The sequence below is a fragment of the Octopus bimaculoides genome, chromosome 22, assembly GCF_046866305.1.
Source record: "Octopus bimaculoides isolate indiv1 chromosome 22, ASM4686630v1, whole genome shotgun sequence".
Lineage (NCBI taxonomy): Eukaryota > Metazoa > Mollusca > Cephalopoda > Octopoda > Octopodidae > Octopus > Octopus bimaculoides.
The window spans coordinates 36,172,269-36,193,271 of NC_142949.1; the positions used below are offsets into that span (position 1 = coordinate 36,172,269).

At 38.7% G+C, this 21,003-nt stretch overlaps 1 protein-coding gene across 5 annotated transcripts in view; it reads right to left on the reverse strand.

Annotated features, from left to right (window-relative positions):
* The window catches only part of LOC106883777 (uncharacterized), a 102,321-nt gene that overhangs the window by 23,079 nt on the left and 58,239 nt on the right, over positions 1 to 21,003 (reverse strand). For all 5 annotated transcript variants that reach the window (XM_089339618.1, XM_089339615.1, XM_089339614.1 and 2 more), the window contains exons 13-37: positions 20,201 to 20,385; positions 19,277 to 19,723; positions 18,914 to 19,006; positions 18,307 to 18,520; positions 17,856 to 17,966; positions 17,238 to 17,372; positions 16,523 to 16,697; positions 15,710 to 15,870; positions 14,693 to 14,809; positions 14,069 to 14,170; positions 13,513 to 13,611; positions 12,852 to 13,032; positions 11,743 to 11,876; positions 11,139 to 11,213; positions 9,757 to 9,966; positions 8,873 to 8,997; positions 7,943 to 8,081; positions 7,023 to 7,208; positions 5,976 to 6,091; positions 4,003 to 4,498; positions 3,403 to 3,497; positions 3,122 to 3,244; positions 2,262 to 2,352; positions 1,288 to 1,374; positions 228 to 413 (exon numbers count right to left, since the gene is read on the reverse strand). In XM_089339618.1, coding sequence (XP_089195744.1) covers positions 228 to 413; positions 1,288 to 1,374; positions 2,262 to 2,352; positions 3,122 to 3,244; positions 3,403 to 3,497; positions 4,003 to 4,498; positions 5,976 to 6,091; positions 7,023 to 7,208; positions 7,943 to 8,081; positions 8,873 to 8,997; positions 9,757 to 9,966; positions 11,139 to 11,213; positions 11,743 to 11,876; positions 12,852 to 13,032; positions 13,513 to 13,611; positions 14,069 to 14,170; positions 14,693 to 14,809; positions 15,710 to 15,870; positions 16,523 to 16,697; positions 17,238 to 17,372; positions 17,856 to 17,966; positions 18,307 to 18,520; positions 18,914 to 19,006; positions 19,277 to 19,723; positions 20,201 to 20,385 — 4,083 coding nt within the window. The remainder of the gene's footprint in view (positions 1 to 227; positions 414 to 1,287; positions 1,375 to 2,261; positions 2,353 to 3,121; positions 3,245 to 3,402; positions 3,498 to 4,002; positions 4,499 to 5,975; positions 6,092 to 7,022; positions 7,209 to 7,942; positions 8,082 to 8,872; positions 8,998 to 9,756; positions 9,967 to 11,138; positions 11,214 to 11,742; positions 11,877 to 12,851; positions 13,033 to 13,512; positions 13,612 to 14,068; positions 14,171 to 14,692; positions 14,810 to 15,709; positions 15,871 to 16,522; positions 16,698 to 17,237; positions 17,373 to 17,855; positions 17,967 to 18,306; positions 18,521 to 18,913; positions 19,007 to 19,276; positions 19,724 to 20,200; positions 20,386 to 21,003) is intronic.

Sequence of the window (21,003 nt, forward strand, 5' to 3'; positions counted from 1 at the left end):
AAACAACAACTCACAGACACACAGCTGCAGGTGTGAAAAAGACTTGGAGCTTAAGAGGTGACAGAAAGGGACTCACAGTTATAGATATGAACAAAAAGAAAATGGATTCACAACTACAGATGTGAAAAAAGGACTCAGCTACATGTGTGAAAAAAAAACTCAGCTACATGTGTGAAAAAAAAAAGGACTCACAGCTACATGTGTGTAAATGGTTGTTAAATAGTCACCTTATTGAGTTGGTGAGCCACAGCAAGCCCTGATGGCCCACTGCCTATGACAGCTATCTGCTTGCCAGTACGTATTTTCGGGATCACAGGAACAATCCATCCGTTACTGAAGGCATGGTCTATGATGGCACACTCAATATTTTTTATTGTCACTGGAGAAGAATTGATTCCTAAAACACAGGAACCCTGAAGAAAAAAAAAAAAAAAAAAAAAGAACCAAAATTTATTTTGTTGTAATATGCAAAAAGTATTTTGTATTTTACATGAGAAAAATGGTAATGAAAAATTGAAGAAGCAACACTCTGGAACTCGTTACCATTGTAACTTTTGAATTTGCAGGTCCCTTTTCCTGCTTTGTAGTCCTTAATGCTTACAGTATCCTTAGACCTTGTTTGGGGCGAAATCATCCTTATATCATCATAATCATTTAATGCCCATTTTTGGATGTGGGTTGAATGGAATTTGTTGAGGTGTATTATCTACAGCTGGATGCTCTTCCTGTCACCAACCCTCACGTGTTTTCAGGTAAGGTAACATCCCCCTTGACCAGACGTGTTTTCACAGAAGATTGGAAATGAAGGACACTGCTTGCATGATGGTGACATTCGTTTACAACTATCACACAATGTCGAGGCAAAGACACAGTAACACACACACACACAAATTATACCAAAATGAAGTTCAGGCACTCCATCAGTTATGACAACGAGTGTTCCAGTTGATTCAATCGACAGAATAGCCTACTCATGAAATTAACATGAAAGTGGCTGAGTGTTCCACAGACATACGTAATCTTAACACACATCTCGGGGAAATTCAGCATGACACAGAATGTGACAAGGCTGGCCCCTTTTGAATTACAGGTACTACTCATTTTTGCCAGCTGAGTGGACTGGAGCAATGCTAAATAAAGTATCTTGCTCAAGGACATAACATGTCACTGGGCATTGAACTCACAACCTTTGGGTCATGAGCCAAATACCCTGACCACTAAGCCATGTGACTTCACCATAACAAAGTTAAAATGGTAGAGGTAAAGCGAGAGAGAAAACAATCTTACTTCACATGGGGCTGGACACACACGTCCAGTAAATTCTGGGAAGTTATTTGTCTGCAGTAAAGTGGCCAGTGCTTCTTTCCAGTTACCCTAAATAAAAGAAGAGAAACAATCATCTTGCATTTACAAATATAAACCCAAGAATATGGCCAGCTCACCATCTTAATAATAATAATAATAAAAATAATAATAATGGTTACAAATTTTGCCACAAGGGCAGCAATTTTGGGGGGAGGGGATGAGTCGATTACATTGACCCCGGTGTTCAAATGGTACTTATTTTATTGACCCCGAAAGGATGAAAGGCAAAGTCGACCTCAGCAGAATTTGAGCTCAGAACATAGCGATGGGTGAAATATCGCTGAGCATTTTGCCTGGTGTGCTAACGATTCTGCCAGTTCGTTAGAGTATGCTCATATTAGTCAATAAACAGACTTTATTGTTTAGGTCTTTCACAACAATATCTGGTTTATTTGATTTGATGGTCCAGTCTGTACATACTAGAGAGTTCCAAAGAATCGTTAGACATTTTCTCCATCAGTTACAGCCCCAGGGTGGTGCTTGTACCATTTGTCAGCAGTTTTGATTTTATAATGCAGACACATTATCCAATCTAGATATTGGCCAACTCTGTCAAGTCTTGACTTGTACTCTTCAGGTGCTAAAACGTTACACCCAGAGATTAGGTGTGTGTTTATGTTGTCTGTATTCCTGTGCACTGCTCGACAACAGGTGTCAGTTTGTTTATGTCCCTGTAACTAAGCAGCTGGGCAAAAGCGACAGATAGAATAAGAATCAGACTTTAGAAAGAATAAAAAAAAAAAAAAAACAAGTATGACTGAAACAAGTAGAGAGAAAATTTCAGAGTATCAACATTTTCGGGGAAGAAGGATTGGGAGCAGAGAGTAGTCTGATAGAGTTGGGTATAAGGATGGCGATGAGGGGAGTTAAGGTTACAAAGTGTTTTCCTTACATACCTGAAAGACAAGGTCATTCCATTTAGGGATGATATTGCTAAGGGGACATCCATTGTCCGATTGGCAGAAAGGCACCCCACAATCCATACATCTGTTGAAAAGTTGAAAAAAAAACAAGAATTCAACTAAGTGAAAGCATCAAGTCAACTTTGTAAAACGGGTTTGGGGTTAGGAAGGGCATCCAGCTACAGAAACTAAGCTAAATCAAACTGGAACCTAGTGCAGTTCTCCATCTTCCTGGCTCTGGTCAAACTGTCAACCCATGCCAGCATAGAAAATGGATGTTAAATGATGATGATGACAATGAAAGTAAAAGATAGAAAACAAGAATTGGCAGTTGGTAAGTAGCTTGCTAACTAACCACATGTTTCCGGGTTCAGTCCCACTGCATGGCACCTTGGGCAAGTGTCTTCTACTATAGCCTTGGGCTGACAAAAGCCTTGTGAGTAGATTTGGTAGACGGAAACTGAAAGAAGCCCGTCGTATATATATGTATATATATATGTATGTGTGTGTGTATATATGTTTGTGTGTATATGTTTGTCCCCCGCCAACATCGTTTGACAACCAATGGTGGTGTGTTTACATCCCTGTAACCTAGCGGTTCAGCAAAAGATACCGATAGAATGAGTACTAGGCTTACAAAGAATAAGTCTTGGGGTTGATTTGCTTGACTAAAGGCGTTGCTCCAGCATGGCTACAGTCAAATGACTGAAACAAGTAAAAGAGTAACTGGAGGGAAAGTGAGAGTATAACATGGGAAAATAAGAACAGAAAAAGAAGACAGAGAGCAAGGTAGAGAAAAGGAGAAGAGAAAAGAGAAAGAGAGAGAGAGAGAGAGAATATAAGAAAGGTTTTACCTGGCTGCCTGCATCTGAAGATTCTGTTTAACTTTAGCATGGTTGAAGATCTCTCCCCAGTCTTCCAGTCTGTCACTTGTCTCACGATATTGGTTTGTTGAACGCTTATATTTCACAAAACCCCTGCAAAGAGAATGAAAACAAATATATATAATCTCCGTGTGTGTGTGTGTGTGTGTGTGTGACATTTGATAAGGGAAGGTGTGAATAGTTGTGTTGATAGGGGAAGGTAACCCTTATCAGTCAAGTGGGGTTGTGTTTTAACAGTGCGTTGCCCTCACCTCAGCTTATCATATTTTCTCACTAGATTCTTCTGTTCCATAGCAACGTCTTGAATCGTGTCCTCAATATCTGCAATTTTACCGTTTTCTTTCAGCTGAAGAAAGAAAAAGAAAAGAAACCATTATCAGCATAATTATTATTATTATCATTGTCGTTGTTGTTGTTCTTCTTGTTACAAATAAGAAGAGAAAACGAACACAATCTGAGAAGGAAGTGTGGAGAATAGTTTATGTTCAATGGGTTTAGGATGAACAATGCAGACCTGTGAGGTTAACAGGTTAGTGTGGTTGATGTAGAGTTTGAATCACTGAAGGTGTGTGGGTGTGTGTGTATGTGGTGACCTCAGCAGTGCAAGTGACATGAAAAAAGCACCTGGTCCATGGTATAAAGTGGTCGGCGTCTTGTTAAGCTGTCCATATCAGCATGGAACATAGATGTTAAATGATAGTGATGATATATATATTTATATATATATATATGTTTATACGCATGTGTGTTTGTGTATCATGTGGTGGACAGTTTGACCCGGCACTACTGGAAAACAACAATAATACCATTATTCCCGTATCAACTAAGCCACTCACTGTTCCAGTACTTACTTTATCCAATCCACCATCGTCAGTAAGCTCATTAATCATGTCTTCTTTGAAATCACTGGGAATTGGTGTTACAGGAGTCCGAATTCCACTGTTGATCAATGACTTGTCCGGATCAGCGATTGGTTTCAACATACCATCGCTGCTAATTGTACTTTTGCTGGCATTTTCAGTTTCGTTGCTACTTGTTGCAGTTGCAGAATTCTCCGCAGACACAATTGTACTCAGTTCTGCTTCGACAGCAGCAGCAAATTTAGCGGCCATCTTTCTGGCATCGGCCGCCTGTTTCTCCAGGCATCGACGATATTCGTGAGGGTAGACTTTCACAAACTCGTGCTGTTCAGTTGCCCAGTGGTTGATGATGTCTGTAGCGACTTCTGACCCTGTTTTAATTTGGAATTCGCAGAGGAGGTCAAAGACGAAATTCAGGTCCTCAGGTTCGACAAGGGATTCCAATGATACGGAATCAACATTGCATCTTTGGTGGAACATCTTCATTCTGAAAGCAGCAGAAAGAAAGAAGAAACAGGATGTGTTGAAATTGAATTATGTGGAATGAGATAAATTTTACTGTCATCATCACCGTCATCACGAACATGACCTTTTCATTCACTACTTTTATCATCACTATTTTCATCATGGTCATCGCTAAAGTTTCTTATTTCTTTATTGCCTACAAGGGGCTAAACATAGAGGGGACAAACAAGGACAGATGAAGGGATTAAATCGATTACATCGACCCCAGTGCGTAACTGGTACTTAATTTATCGACTTCGAAAGGATGAAAGGCAAAGTCGACCTCGGCGGAATTTGAACTCAGAACATAAAGGCAGACGAAATGCTGCCAAGTATTTTGCCAGGTGTGCTAACATTTCTGCCAGCTCATTGCCTTTCATCGCTAAAGTTTCTGGTGCCCATTCTATGGAGTGGTTGGTGTTAGGAAGGGCATCCAATTGTAAAACCACGCCAAAACAGACACAGAAGCATGGAGCAGGCTCCTGCCTGGCCAGTTCCTGTCAAACCGTCCAACCCATACCAGCATGGAAGGCGGACGTTAAACAATGATGATGATGAGGTATAAGACATTTTAGTACCACCTATTTGATGTCACATGTTTTAATCTTTCTCTTGTTCTCTCTCTCTCTCTCTCAGTCTTTCTCCTCCTCTATCTATTTATCTCATCCTCTTCCTCTCTGTTTCTCTCTCTCTCTGTCTCTCTCTCTCTCTGTTTCTCTCTCTCTCTCTCTCTTTATGTGTGTATATGCATATTTCTCTTTACGTATATGAATGAGGTGAGAGAAGGTGTTTGTGTCACTCATATTCAATCATTAAACTGTAATGTCTCTCTCTCTCCCTCTCTGTATGTGTATATGTATAGTTTTGCATGCACTTGCATGTGTGTGTGTGTGTGTGTGTGTGTGTGTGTGTGTGTGTGTGTGTGTGTGTGTGTGTGTATGTGCTATCAGTGCCAAAACAATCCGAATGTCTAGCCAACTGTGCCAAATTGTTAACATTGAAATAGCTGCACCCATTCTTCTCATTCCGACCATCCATCACTGAAACTCAATTACATCTACTACCTAAACCACCACCACCACCACCACCACCAATGTAGTAGTTTTGCACTGTATGCAACCAGTCAAGGGTGTATTGTGTCAATGATCTCACAACACTTCTGGTGCTTCCTGCAGCAGAGATAAAAACATGATAGATAACAGAAGCTCTTTGAACATGAACATGCTTTCACAGAATATTGCAAACAAACAACACCACTTGTATGATGGTGATGTTCGTTTACAATTAGTGACATGCTGAAACTCTGTGGTTGGGAAGCGAACTTCTTTGCCACAAAGCCATGTCAGTATCTATTAAAATTTATTCATCCATCAAACCCACATAATCATCAAAATAAAGCATAGATTTTTAAAAAAATGTAAGAAGAAAAGCCTTTTCAGACATTTGAAAATTGAACTTACTTGTCATAGACGTAGGCTAAGCCACCAGACATACCAGCAGCAAAATTGCGACCGGTCAAGCCTAAGATGAGAACCTTCCCACCGGTCATATATTCACAGCCATGATCTCCACAACCCTGAAAAAATATCAGCAAAACGTTATATATTCACAAGTCATCACAGCTCTAATAATAATTTGGAGTCTCTAAACATGCCTGATACCACTGTCCCATATTCTCTCATAAGCTCATCTTCTTGTACTTTGTGAGTACGCTCTGGCATCCCATCATTACCATCTTTATGTTCTTCCCATCCACTCCTACCCACCCTTATATAATACAGAGCAGCCATGTGTCTCCTCTATAACAAATCACCTATGTTTGTCTGTCAGTCACCCATGCTTGTCTGTCTGTCACCCATGCTTGTCTGTCTGTCACCCATGCTTGTCTGTCTGTCAACTATGCTTGTCTGTCTGTCACCCATGCTTGTCTGTCTGTCACCCATGCTTGTCTGTCTGTCACCCATGCTTGTCTGTCTGTCAACTATGCTTGTCTGTTTGTCACCCATGCTTGTCTGTCTGTCACCCATGCTTGTCTGTCTGTCACCCATGCTTGTCTGTCTGTCACCCATGCTTGTCTGTCTGTCAACTATGAGTGTTACTGAGATCCAGGTAAACTCCTTCAGTGCAAAGGGTTTACAGGACGTTGGCGAGATGATTATTGTTATTGCAATCATCATACCTTAATTTTTCTTTGTCATCAAGATTGAGAGGTGAGACAGAGAGTGTGTGAAAAAGAAAGAAATGTAGAGAAAGAGAGAGGGAGAGAGAGGGTGTGATAAAGGGAAAGAGAGAAGGTGTGAGAGAGAGATAAAGAGTGATAGAGAAAGAGACAGACAGAGGGAGGTATGTGTGTGTGTGAAGAAGCAAATAGTGTAACAGTGAGTGAGGAAGAGGAAGAGTGTGTGTATGTGTGTGAGAGAAAGAGAGGGGGAGGAGAGAGAGATAGAGGGGAAGAAGAACAAAAGTTCAGAACAAATGAGAGACAAAACCCGATCCACCCAACTTACCTCGCTGACCGCTACGGCACCTGAGTTACGGACACAGAATCGCTCGGCTGCTTGACCACGGAAGAAGGCTTTGCCTGATGATGCGCCATACAGGACCACATTTCCAACAATAATATTGTCCTCTGATTTGAACTCTGGAGGGCTGCTAAGTGGTGGGTAGATAACAATTTCACCTCCTGATAAACACTGTAAATAAGGGTACATGTAAGGTGTAAATAGGGGTACATGTATAGTGTAAATAGGGGTACATGTATAGTGTAAATAGGGATACATATATAGCATAAATAGGGGTACATGTATAGCGTAATATGGGTACATGTATAGCATAAATAGGGGTACATGTAGGGGTATATATGTGGTGTATACAGGGGTACATATGTAGCGTAAATATAATAATAATAATTATCAACAGGGAATTATTCTTTGTTAAAATTTATATTTTTGTAATTTTTAAAACTTTTTTTACATACTTTTTATGTGAGCCCATATTATATTGTCCTGTACTGTCTCCGACATTTTTGGGGAACTATTTGTGGCTAATAAAGAAAACATCATCATCATCATCATTATTATTATTATTATCATATAAAGATGATGAGCTGGCAACCAGTTGAGTACTGGGGGTTGATGTAATTGACTAACCCCACTACCCCCAAATTTCAGGCCTTCACCTGTAGTAAAAAGGATTATTATTATCATTATTATTATTTTTATTATTATTATTATTATTATTCCGATTTATACTTTGCACCTGACTTAATGTAAATCGTTACTCAAATTGTAACCTGTCTTGTAATGTTCCCCTTTATGAATCTCCTGTGGCAAATTATGAAAAAATTTAATAATGGTTTCAGATTTTGGCACAGAGCCAGCAATTTTGGAGGGGAGTGAGTGGGGGGTTAAAAACGAGTAAAACTCACCTTTCCAACATAGTCGTTTGCATCTCCTTCCAGGTAAATATGTACACCACGGGCCAGAAAAGCACCCATGCTCTGTCCACCAGAGCCTCTTAGTTGGATAACTATACTGTTCTCGGGAAGACCAATCTCAACATATTTCCTGTAACATTGTCATCATCATCATCATCATCAACAACATTGTCAACACCGTCATCATCATAATCATTGTCATTACCATCAACAGCACCACCACATCATCATCATCGTAGTCATGATTAGTATTACCCATAATCATCATCATCACCATAGCCAACATCGCCATCATCATCATAATCGTTACCATCATCATCATTATCATCATCATCAACAGTGTCAGCAACCGATAAAATATAAGAAGAATTCAAGACTAAATGAACAAGAATGAAACAGGAGAAGCCAATATTGATCTGTGGCAGAAAATAATATTGAAATATTGTCAAAATTGGAATTTATTATTTAGGTGTGAGGCAAATAAATAAATAAATAAATAAATAAATAAAGACTAACATTTTGGACAGGTGAGACTAACAGTTATCACGTAAGAAATACACTTCTCCTTCACAACAAAATAATTTCTTCCATTTTGCAGACTTTTTGTAAATAAGCAAGAACCAAATTTTTTTTTTTTAATATTATTAAGACCACAGCATATTCCACCCCCACCCCCACACCACCACCACTGTCAGTATCCCGAATATTATTTTAGCAAGTTTAAAGTGATTTCTTTTGTGCCGTAAACCATTTACCATTTCTGTAGTGTCCCCTGCTCCTTCTCCTTGATGCCCTAAGCATGTGCTTATTTTACTTAATGGTTAATCCAGTGCAGCTCAGAAGATAGACCCAGGTGCTAAAGAAGTAAGAACCATTCTAATCTTGGAATATAAATGTTGACAGTAGAATCGCCATTCTTACCTTGAGATATGATAACTAAGGGTGGAAGCAAATGCTCGGTCTTCGTTTGTGATCTGCATATCGATGATCTTCTTCTTGGCACGACCTTCGATCACATCTTTTGCCTTCGTTATCAAAATGTTATCCTTCAAGGAAATAATTAGAAATATTTATTGAAACTTATTTGGCAATGTGACATCGCAAACACAGTGACTAACATTGAAATGTGGCGATTAAACACTGTTGTATAGTGCAGTGTTTCTCAACCTTTTTTTTACCCCTGTGTAACCCTTAAAATAAATTACACTACCTGACCCTTTATTTGACTAATGGGGTACACTGTTCTCATTCTTAAGGTATGTTGGAAGACATATTAAATTAATGAGTCAGTCGGAAGGAGACTCTGTACATTATTCCACCTACCTTTGTGTCAGAAAGTCTGACGTTTGAGGAACAAAACAACAACAACAGCAGCAGACATACAGGAACATCCTAAACCAGTGATTTTTAAATAGGGTCCACATGACCCTTGTGGGTCCATATACAATTTTGTTGCTAAATTTTATGTACAATAAACCAGTTATTCTTCTACAATACACAAAATATTTTCACAATTTTTTTTTATACAATTCCTAATAAATTTAATAATCAAAATATAATGGAATTTTTTTAAACACCGAGTGGCTATGGGGATCCAGTAGAATAAAATAGGAATCATAAGCGTCCATAAGCAAAGAATGGTTGAGAACCACCGTTCAAGACAGGGGGGACAGTAAAACACATCTAGAGGGTTACTTTGTACTTCACATGATTAAACCATCGTATGTGGGATGGTAACGGTATTTTTTTGATTTGAAGAAGATCTGGTATATCTGAAAGAGTATTTCAAATCCTAATATACTCACCAGACGTTTGTCAAGATCAAAGTTTTGATCCACAGTTCTTCCTATGATATTAGCATCAGGGTTTATTGCTTGAGCATTTGTAAGAATGAGATCAAAGTTGAGTAAGTTAGCTTTACGGTTGCTGGAGTTTGGTTTCAACATCAGTTTGTCTGTACGTCCGATCATCTCCTGGAATGTTCGAAATCCTAATTTGGCCATAATCTCTCTCACCTGTAAACATAAATTCAAACACAAGGTTCATTAGGGGGAAAATATTTGTTTGAACTTTCCCATACTGTTATAAAAGCAATCAAGGTAAATCATGTGTGTGTGTGTGTGTGTAGTTGTTGCAACACTGCTGAAGACTTTGTTATTCAAAGAGAGGAGACACTGCAATGGCTTCATGCTGATTGTTTTATGATGTTTGAAATTAAACAGATTTAAGTCAACAATTTTTTAAAATGACGGAGATGTACTTGCATAGCAAGTGACCTGATCTGAGATCGTGTGCTGGAACATAAACAATTGCAGCATGGCTTATAAACACCTTCCATGCTGCAATTGTCTAATTTTTTAAAAGTTACTTAAAAAAATAAAGCAGGAGAGGAAAGAGCGTGGTTTCACATCCTGGTGAGGCTGGTGTAATTAAGGACCTGCAAGAACATCTGTGGGTTAATGTCAGCAGGAAAAAACATGGATAAGGGGATAAATGTGGGTGTGTGGAAAGTCTGATTTTAAAAAGACAAGGAGAAAAATGCAGGGTGAAGGTCTGGTTTGAATAGTAAAGAAGGAAATGGAGTACGGGTCTGTCCTAAATGGCAGGGAAGGAACTGTGGGACAAAGTTGTGGTTTAGATTGATACTGAGAAAACTGTGTGTGGAGTTTATGCAGCAAGGAATGAACTGTGGAGTGAGGTTTGGGTCTGAATGCTTCAAACGGAGGGAACTCTACTCAAAGCATCCATGGGCCCACTGTGGTGCCAAACTAAATACCAGGTTAGGTTTGCTCTCTTTGCTCAAAACACCCAAGGACCAATTGATTGTAATATTAATCTGGGTGTAATATTAATCTGCCTATCAACAGACATTTTAAAGAGCAGGTTAAACTGAGTGGTTATTTTTAGCTACTACCCTATCAAAGATACCGAAAGACCAGGAGCTGCTATTTAAATGGGCAGTGTGTTAGGTCTACCATGAAAACTAAAAGTATACAATGAACAAGTGAGGTTAAACACATTGACACCGGCAACCATCTTTCTTTTTATTTTTTTAACCAAAGATAGCGATTAAAAAGCCAGCACCCAGTGGACACAGCCCTTAGTTGATCCTCAATCAAAGTAGATAAACCCCTAATGTATGATATATAGGAGATGTTAAAATGTGAAAAGTGATTATAAAACAAACCTCTTCAGCAACATGGAATGCATAATTGACGACATGTTCTGGTTTACCGGCAAATTTCTTCCGCAACACAGGATCCTGGAGAATATGAATATAGAGTGGAGTAAAGAATTAGCCATCATTGTTGATGTAATCATGTTCGTATACCTAGATAAATGTGTACATGTGTGTGTAAATATATATATATATATATATATATATATATATATATATATATATAGTTAATTTTTGTATTCGGTTTGCAAGATTCTTGATGTGAATCCATTTGTAGAAATGGATTTTTATAGTATCTTGGGAAGGTCATTATGCCAATAATAAACACACACACTGGTTGTTTCACTTCTATTCATTAATTTGTTAACTATTTAAGACTGCGAGTGGGAATGTAAATGGTGGGGAGTGAAAGAGACAGCGAGCGAGAGAGAGAGAGAGTGAGAGAGAGAGAGAGAGAGAGAGAGTGTGTGTGTGAGTGTGTATCTACTTGTACAGTATATGTGTTCCCGGGTGCAAGTGGAAGCCATGAGTGCCTCCACTCACACCCAACAATAAAAATACAAAAATATATAAACGTTAAAAACAGCAAGGTAACAAAAATCCCTAAATTTACCTGTGTTGCAATTCCAACAGGGCAGGTGTTTAGGTGACATTTTCGCATCAGTGTACATCCAAGAACAATAAGGGGTGCAGTGCTGAAACCAATTTCATCTGCCCCCAGAAGTGCAGCAATAACAACATCACGCCCTACAATAAAGAACAACATGTTATAGAATGACAGACAGTTCAAAACCAATTCTGTAGACCAAAATTTATCTCCTTTGACTCTTTAGCATTCAGATTACTCTGTCAAATATAATGGTTTTATTTATTCACTTTGTTTGGAATTAAACATGCATTATCTCGTAGCTTTTCAATGATGTGATTGTTTTTAGAATGACATTGCAGGGTAGGTGTGAGAGACCAGATCTGGACAGTTTGAACATAAAACAAGTAGGAAATTCTGTTGATATGGCGAGTTTAAATGCTAAAGGGTTAACCCTCGATGCCAACCCAGGTTCTATGCAGTATGAGACATTTTGGCACAGCCATTTCGGCACTGCCTACTTGGCATCACTGATTCAATGCCAACTTATTTGATATCAGATGTTTTTAATATTTCTCTCATTCGCTTCATAGCCTCCCCCACTCTCTGTATGTATGAGCATATTTCTTGTTATATCTATGAGGAGAGAGGGAACATGTCTATGCCAATCATGTTCAGTTATTAATAATAATGAGCACAGGTGTGGCTGAGCAGTAACGAGTCTAGTTCCCAACCACATGGTTCTGGGTTCAGTCCCACTGGGTGGCACCTTGGGCAAGTGCCTTCTACTATAGCCTCTGAAGAGAGTATAAAGAAACAGTGAATAAACAATGCACTGGTCTTTCAAAGATGCTGCTGAGCTGAATAAAATTCAAACCATGCAATAGAAGTAGCTCTAGGTTAAAATCTTTGTCTATAAGATATATTTACCATCCATGTATCATTAAAAGCTAAGTAGTAGCAGTGGACATCCAGGATAAGAACCTTTTGGTGATACAGATACTGCCTCTGTAGCAAATTAATATTTTTTAAGAAGCTGTAGTGTGTAAGAGGGAAAAAAATAGATGGAAGTCTGGTTTATAAACCACAGCAATGAAACTGGGTCTCCAGAACGAGATGTCATCATAGATACAAACCTGTTCGGATTTGGCCATCAGCTTGTAGTCTTACTCTTGAACGGAGGTTGTTCATAACTAGTGTCTGGTGAGTCTCAGAAACACCAAGCTCCCATGGAACACCAGCATATTTGATTCCAGTCCAGCTACTGGCTCCGGTTCCACCATCGTGTCCAGAAATGGTAATGTGTTCAGCTTTGCCCTTCATAAAGAGACATCAAGGCAGATGAATACAGGGGCATAATCGTATTATTTCTCTCTTTCTCTCTCTCTCTCTCTTTCTGTCAATCTGTCTGTCTGTATATGTGTATACACACACACAACTAGAATACAGACTCATATATATTCATGTGTGTGTGTGTGTGTATATATATATATATATATACACACAGTTTCATACAGTAGTACATGTATAAACACACATACACACAAACATGCATGCACACAAGCATATACACAAATGCATACACATATACATATATACAGACCAATACAAAATCAATGACACACTCACACACACATAATCTTACATGTATGGGGATACATAAGCAGACAGATTCTTATACACAAGCAGAGACAAACACACATATACAAACCAATAGAAAACCAGTCACACACACACACACACACACACACAGAGCCAGATAGACACGTCACTCTCCAGAAACAACAACTATCTTACCTTCGTAACTCCCGAGGCAATTACACCTACCCCAACCTCAGAGACAAGCTTTACACTGATCTGTGCTGATGGATTGGAACATTTCAAGTCGTAGATTAACTGTGTAGAAAAGAGATTAAAAGAGATTAAAGATGGCACTGGAAGATATATATATATATATATATATATATATATATATATATATATATATCATCATCATCATCATCATCATCATCATCGTTTAACGTCCGCTTTCCATGCTAGCATGGGTTGGACGATTTGACTGAGGACTGGTGAAACCGGATGGCTACACCAGGCTCCAATCTAATTTGGCAGAGTTTCTACAGCTGGATGCCCTTCCTAACGCCAACCACTCAGAGAGTGTAGTGGGTGCTTTTACGTGTCACCCGCACGAAAACGGCCCCGCTCGAAATGGTGTCTTTTATGTGCCACCCGCACAAGCCAGTCCAGGGGCACTGGCAACGATCTCACTCGAAAATCCTACGGGAGCCAGTCACCATGGTTCCATATCTCACAGTTTTGGTAGAAGAAATAAAGAGGAGAGTATATGGCTTACCTCTGCAAGATCTTCAATTGAGTAAATGTCATGATGAGGAGGGGGGCTGATCAATCCAACGCCAGGAATTGATTTCCTTGTTCTAGCAATGTCTTCTGTTACCTAGAAAAATACAAAAAAAAAAGGGGTTTTCAGATATTTTCTAAACAATAAAAAAACAAAAATGAAATCCATCATGGCTGCTGACCACCACCCCTGATCCACCTCAAAGCAAAGAAATATTCAAATTGTCTTCCTCGTCCCCCTCCCTCATCATCATTATCATCATTATCCTAAACATCAGCAGTAGACATTTCCATTAAAAGGGTAAGGTGCCTCAATGTGGTACATGAGTGGCTAGAAATAACAGCCAGATCTTCTTCAATAACACCCTGTCATTTTAAAAAAGGAAGTTCACAGTGGATAGATAATGTAGTCGGAGAGACAATGCCAGATAGGATGGTCATGACTGGAATGCCTTTAATCATAGGTTCTGTTGATGAGGGTTCACTCAGAGCTAAATAGCTGTCACCACTACGATGTCTGCCACTAATACAAGTACTCCCACCACCTCTTTCTCTCTCTCTCATACACACACACACACACTCTACATGCAATATAAAATATATAAATGTGTATATATACCTTATATCCAGGTAGTTCTCCTCCTTCACCTGGTTTGGCACCCTGGGCCATTTTGATTTGGATGTCATCTGCATGGGCAAGGTATGAGCTGGTGACCCCAAAACGACCAGAGGCAACCTGGAAGAAGGATTGGTGTATATATAGATACGAATAGGTATAGAGTGAGAGAAGGGGAGGAAAAGAGAGAGAGAGAGAGAGAGAGAGATGGGAGGAGAGACAGGGTCATGCAAGAGGGAGTATCTGAAATGAGGGAGAGTGACGAATGCAAGCAATGAGCAATAGAGGAAGGAGTAATGTGAGAGAGAAAATGATAGGTAGCAATAAGGTACCCCAGACAATGTATCAAGATTATCCAAAAAGATAAAATTAGTTGACAGGGAAAGAGATTGTGTTGTAGATAAGCTTAGTTGAGAGGGTTAGGAAGCATGTCTAACTGTATTAAATTAGCCAAGTAGGTTATAAAGTGTGTCTGACTCTATAAGATTAGCTGAGAGGACGATGGAGTGTGCTCTGTAAGATAAGATTACCTAAGAAACTGGTAGTGTATCATAGAAGAGTAGATTATTTTAGAAAGAAATGTGAATACGACATTAATGTTGTATAAACCCCACCCCCCAAATTTCACAAGTAGAGGACCACAAAAGTTAATAGGATACAGGCTGTACAGTATTATCTTACCCTTAGCTCTAATTCATCATCATCATCATTTAATGTCCGCTTTCCCTGCTAGCATGGGTTGGACGATTTGACTGAGGACTGGTGAACCAGATGGCTACACCAGGCTCCAAGAGTACATAGAGGTTCCTCTCATTGGCACCAATATGCAGAATGCTGACCTGATGGTTAGGACCAGATATTGATGGAGCACTGAGATGAAGATTAGGAATTGGCTTTGAAAAAAAAAATAGTTGGTTCTTGATAGAAGAGAAATTTAAAAAAGCGAGCTACAAGAAAGGGGCACCATGAAGACAGAGCAAAACTACAGCAGTGTATTTCAAGAAAGTCTAAATTAATCACCTGTTTAATAGCCGACCTAGCATTCATCTGGTCACCTTCGTTCAGATATCTTTCTGAATTCTCTCCTCCTTCACCTGTATTAGATTTTCCTCCAATCCGATTCATAGCAATGGCCAGAGACGTATGTGCTTCATACGAGATACTGCCAAAGCTCATGGCACCTAAAATAGGAAACATCAAACATACAGTCATGGCCAAAAGTTTGGAACATTTTTTAAACAAATTAAAATTGTTAAACACACCATATTACTGTAAGTAGTAATAATGCATTGCAAATTAAATATAAGTGGGCATTTAATATAAGAATTTCTAATTTTCGACGTGTGTTCCAAACTTTTGGCCACAACTGTAGATGGAAAGAAGTTGGTTCAGTAATATTTAAGTGCAGACTCTACAAGAGTTCATTGTATGTATCAATTTCATAATTTAACATCCGTTTCTCATGCTGCCATGGATTGCATGATTTGACAGGATCCGGCAAACTGCAGGGCTGCATCATGCTCCATGTCAATTTTGGCATAGTGTCTATGATTGGATGCCCTTCCTAATATCAGCCATCTTACAGTGTGTGCCAAGTGCAGTTTTTCATGCCACTGGCACTAGTGAAGTTGTCAAGTAATGTGTGTGAGCGTACATGCATGCGTTTTCCTGGTGTTAAAACCAAGTGTTAGGTTTAAAAGAATAATTTAATCCTTCAATAATACATATATTGATAAAATATGTACCAGAATGAGGTTGATATGATAGACTGAAAGAATGCAAGTGTGTAAAACCATGGTAGAAGTTCTTGTTTTTCTTTCTCTAATACTTTACCAGTTGCAAATCGCTTCACAATACTAGCTGCGTCCTCAACTTCATCAATTGTAAGAACTGGTGAGGTCCCATATTTCAACTCCATTTGGCCCCTTAGTGTGCAATCTCGGGTGGAATTCAGGGCGGCCTCTGTAAACTTCTTATAGGAGGATTTGCTGTTGTCTTTGGCAGCATGCTAAGATAAAACACAAAAGATATGCTTCAGGGATCTCATAGATGCAAACTTTGTTATTTCTTAGTTTAGAAATAAATGTTCCGAGTTCAAACCCGAGTCAGGTATTTTGTACACATCCAGGAATAAAGACATCTGATGACAATCAAAGAACAAACCAATCATAATGTAATGTTGAAGTAAATATTGGTTTCAAATTTTGGCACAAGGCCTTGTCATTTATTTAACTTCATACACACACACACACACACACACATATAAATATATATATATATATATATATATATATATATATAAATTAAGAGATGGAGTCAAACACAGATGTTATTCAAATCTTTATACTTCCGACATATGTTTCAAAGAAAACATTGATATTATTCCATGTTATTTGTACACATAGAAAAAATACACATACATTTACACACACACACACACACACACACACGAGGCTTCTTTCTAATTGCCATCTACCACATCACATGATGTCAAGACAAACACACACACACTCACATTATTTACGAGATCAAATAAAGGTGAAGTTACCTGCAAAAGTGCTACGGTTTCTGGGTCATTCACATGTTTCTCACCTCCATCTCTCCAGTGGTAGAATCCGGGATTGTTCATGATTATTTGGTCAAATTTGTGTTGTGAAAAGGCATTCTGGTATCTTGACAGGGTCTACAGGATGTGAAGAGAGAAATGGAAACTCGATAATTGTTTAATGCTGATCACTTATCACAGACACAGGAAAACTTTGATGCCAAGGATACATACATATATATATACAGATACACACACATCACATCTATGTATGTGTATATATATAGGTGCCAACGCATGGAATTCTTGGTCCTTGAGTCACTCTGTTACTTCTGCTAAATATTAATAAAAATATATATATATATACTCAATATTTTGAGTTCTATTTTTTCTGTTTGTGTCAACATACCTATATATATTTATATATATTTTGAGATATATATATATAAACATATATATATATATTATACATCTGTGACCATCTCTAACATACAATTATGACCAGCTGTGTCATATGTTTATGATCATCTCTATGATATGTCTATTGGCACCTACATGATACAGAAGGTTGTTAAATTTTTAACAAAATAGAAAATTAAAAAGAAAACATCAAAGACAAACCTCCTCAGCAAGAATAGCAAATGTGGCTCCAGCAATTCTGGAAGGTGTTCCAACAAAACATCTGTCAATAACTTCCTGATCAAGACCAATGGCCTCAAATATCTGGGCACCCTATAATAATAATAATAATAATGAGAAAGAGAGAAGACAATTATGTTGTGAACTGTGTTATGCTTATCACAGATTGACCTGTGGTAACATGGATCAATGATCAGTTAAAGATTCTGCTTGGACTGCAAAAGCGTGCCCTAGTGACCATCACAATGCCCAGGGCAACTTGGTATCTTGGTACTAATCCTATTTCATTTATACGTTCTATCAATCATTTATCACTGATTTATTTAACATGGTGATTTTTGGGGGAACCAAACACCAATGGTAAATGGGGATAGATGTATATTAGAGTTTTAGCAAAAGAAAAGTAAATCTTTTGAGTGTGAAAAAAATTTACCTTGTAGCTCTGAAGAGTTGAAATTCCCATTTTTGCCATCACTTTGGAAATTCCACGAGCACAAGATGACCGAAAGTTTGTAAATATATCCAAGTCTGTGAGAGTTTCATCAACAAGTTTCCTTTCTCGAAGATCTGCTATCAACTCATACACCAAATATGGACAAATAGCATCAGCACCGTATCCCATCAAGGTGCAGAAATGGTGAACCTCTCTACAAGAGAAACACAAAGAGAAAAATATATACCAATAATACCAATCTCTAACTGTGGAGGGAACATGTGGAAGAGGTAGACCCAGGAGGACATAGGATGAGATGGTGAAATATGATCTTCAGATGTTGAGTTTCATGGAGGTGATGACAAGTAATGGAGACTTTTGGGGATTTGGTGTGGTTGAGAAGACATGAAATGGTAGTCGAGGCCTGTGCCGGTGACATGTTAAAGGCACCAGTGCTCGTGTCACATGAAAGACACCAGTACCAGTGGCATGTGAAAGGCATCTGTACCAGTGACAACTTGTACAAATACAAAGCAAAAACCAAACATATAATAATAAAATTAATAACAACAACAACAACAATAATAATAATAAGCAACATCAATACCTGGCTTCACCAGTTTCTACAACAAGACCGACTTTCATTCGGAGCTTAACACTAATGAGATGATGATGGATGGTGCCAACTGCCATTAAGGAACTGAAAATAGAGGAAAAAGAATACAAATAGTTCAAATGAGATTAGCCATGATCAACAGTTACTTTGTACACAACTGAAATACTGTAGATGAAGGGATTAACTAAAGTGCATTTATGTAGTCGCACAAATAGCTAGAAATAGCAGTTAAATCTCCCTCAAATAACATCTTGCTACATACGCGCAAGAATGAAATTTGTTTAGGGGACAAAAAAAAAAGCATGACCTACTTCTCCTGTTTGCATCCCTAAAACCCTAAATAGATTTCCTTACCTGATGGGGACAAAATCCTTCCCTGCTTTGCGGTCAGACAACAGCAAAAGTGTATAACCGGCGTTGCAAGCATCCTCTGCCTTTTTACATATGTGGTCAAGTGCAGTTATAAGTCCATCTTTGTTGGAACTAAAAGGAAACACAATGTCAATGGTTTTGGTTTTCCACTTGCGGTACTCAACGTACTTAAGGACATCCAAGTCATCAAGAGAGAGAATTGGCTGCTCAAGCCAGAGACGGCGGCACTGTGAGGCAGAAGGTTCCAGAATGTTACCTTCAGGCCCAATAGGACAGGCAAGAGACATGACGATCTTCTCTCGGAATGGATCAATTGGTGGGTTGGTCACCTGAGCAAACAACTGTTTAAAATAGTCAAAGAGCAGTGGACTAAACTGGGAAAGACAGGCCAATGAAGCATCGTTTCCCATAGAGCCAAGGGCTTCTTTCCTGAAAGAGAAAAACAAAAGAAATATATTGAAAACATGGAGACAGATTGTATAGCATTCATAGGACATCTGACCTATAATATAAATTTATTTGTAATGTCTGCAGTCTGAATGTCATTGGCAGGGTCTGTGGTGGTAACTGATTGAGTTGATGACTATGAATATGTTTCTTGGGCTGCGATGAAGAAGTAACCGAACAACATCCATGAACATTTAACACAAGATTTTCTTATTGCACATAAAGACAAACTGTGTTGGTCTTTTATAAATAACAACAATAAGAGCACTCAGAAAGCCCAAACCTTTACCAAGGTAACAAACATCCTCTCAACGATTAGCCAGAGATGGTTTTTAGAATGAGAATATCTGAAATAAACTTGACTGCTCTCACAAACGTGGAGACTAAAAATGAACCTGACTGCTCTCACCAGTGGATTCTATTGCAAAATAGGGAACAGGGAAGATATTACACACTTACTTGTCTTTAACCATAGGTAGGACAAGCATATTGATTGCTTCAGTTGTGTAGCCGAACATGGTAAGACGGAGATCTTGTTGTAAGGGCCCACCTTCCACTGTTACTGTGCCTTCAATTTTGTGAGAAGTACAAGGTGAAGGGGTCTTGGGCTGGTGGAGCTTGCGCAGTTCTGCCATATTGATGCACTGGAAATTGAAGGTTTAAATGTAAATATTGGAGCAACATTAACAAAGGCAACAACAACATTAATCTGGTAAAGATCCTACCTTTTAGAATGGTGTGTAAAACAGAGGACTCAACTTTGGCAAAAGGAACCACTTTGTGATTGTAAATATTCATATAGGTGTGTGTCTGTGTGTGTTGTGTATATGCATGTATGTGCTGATGTTTGTGTGTTGTGTATATGCATGTATGTGCTGATGTGCGTGTATGTATGTTGTGTATAAGCATGTATGTATTGATACTTGTATGTTCGTGCGAGTGTGTGTGTTGTGTATGTGCATGTATGTGCTGATGTGTGTGCATGCGTGTGTATCTTGTGTATAGGCATGTATATGTTGATGTGTGTGTGTGTGTGTGTGTGTGTGTTTGTGTGTGTATTATATCGTCAGTTATATATTTTATCATGATCATCATCATTTAACATATGTTTTCCATGCTGGCATGGGTTGGACAGTTTGACAGGAGTTAGCAAGGCTGGAGGGCTGCCCAGGCTCCGGGTATGTCTTGGCATGGTTTCTACAGCTGGACACCCTTCCTAATGCCAACCACTTTACAGAGTGTACTTGGTGCTTTTACACAGC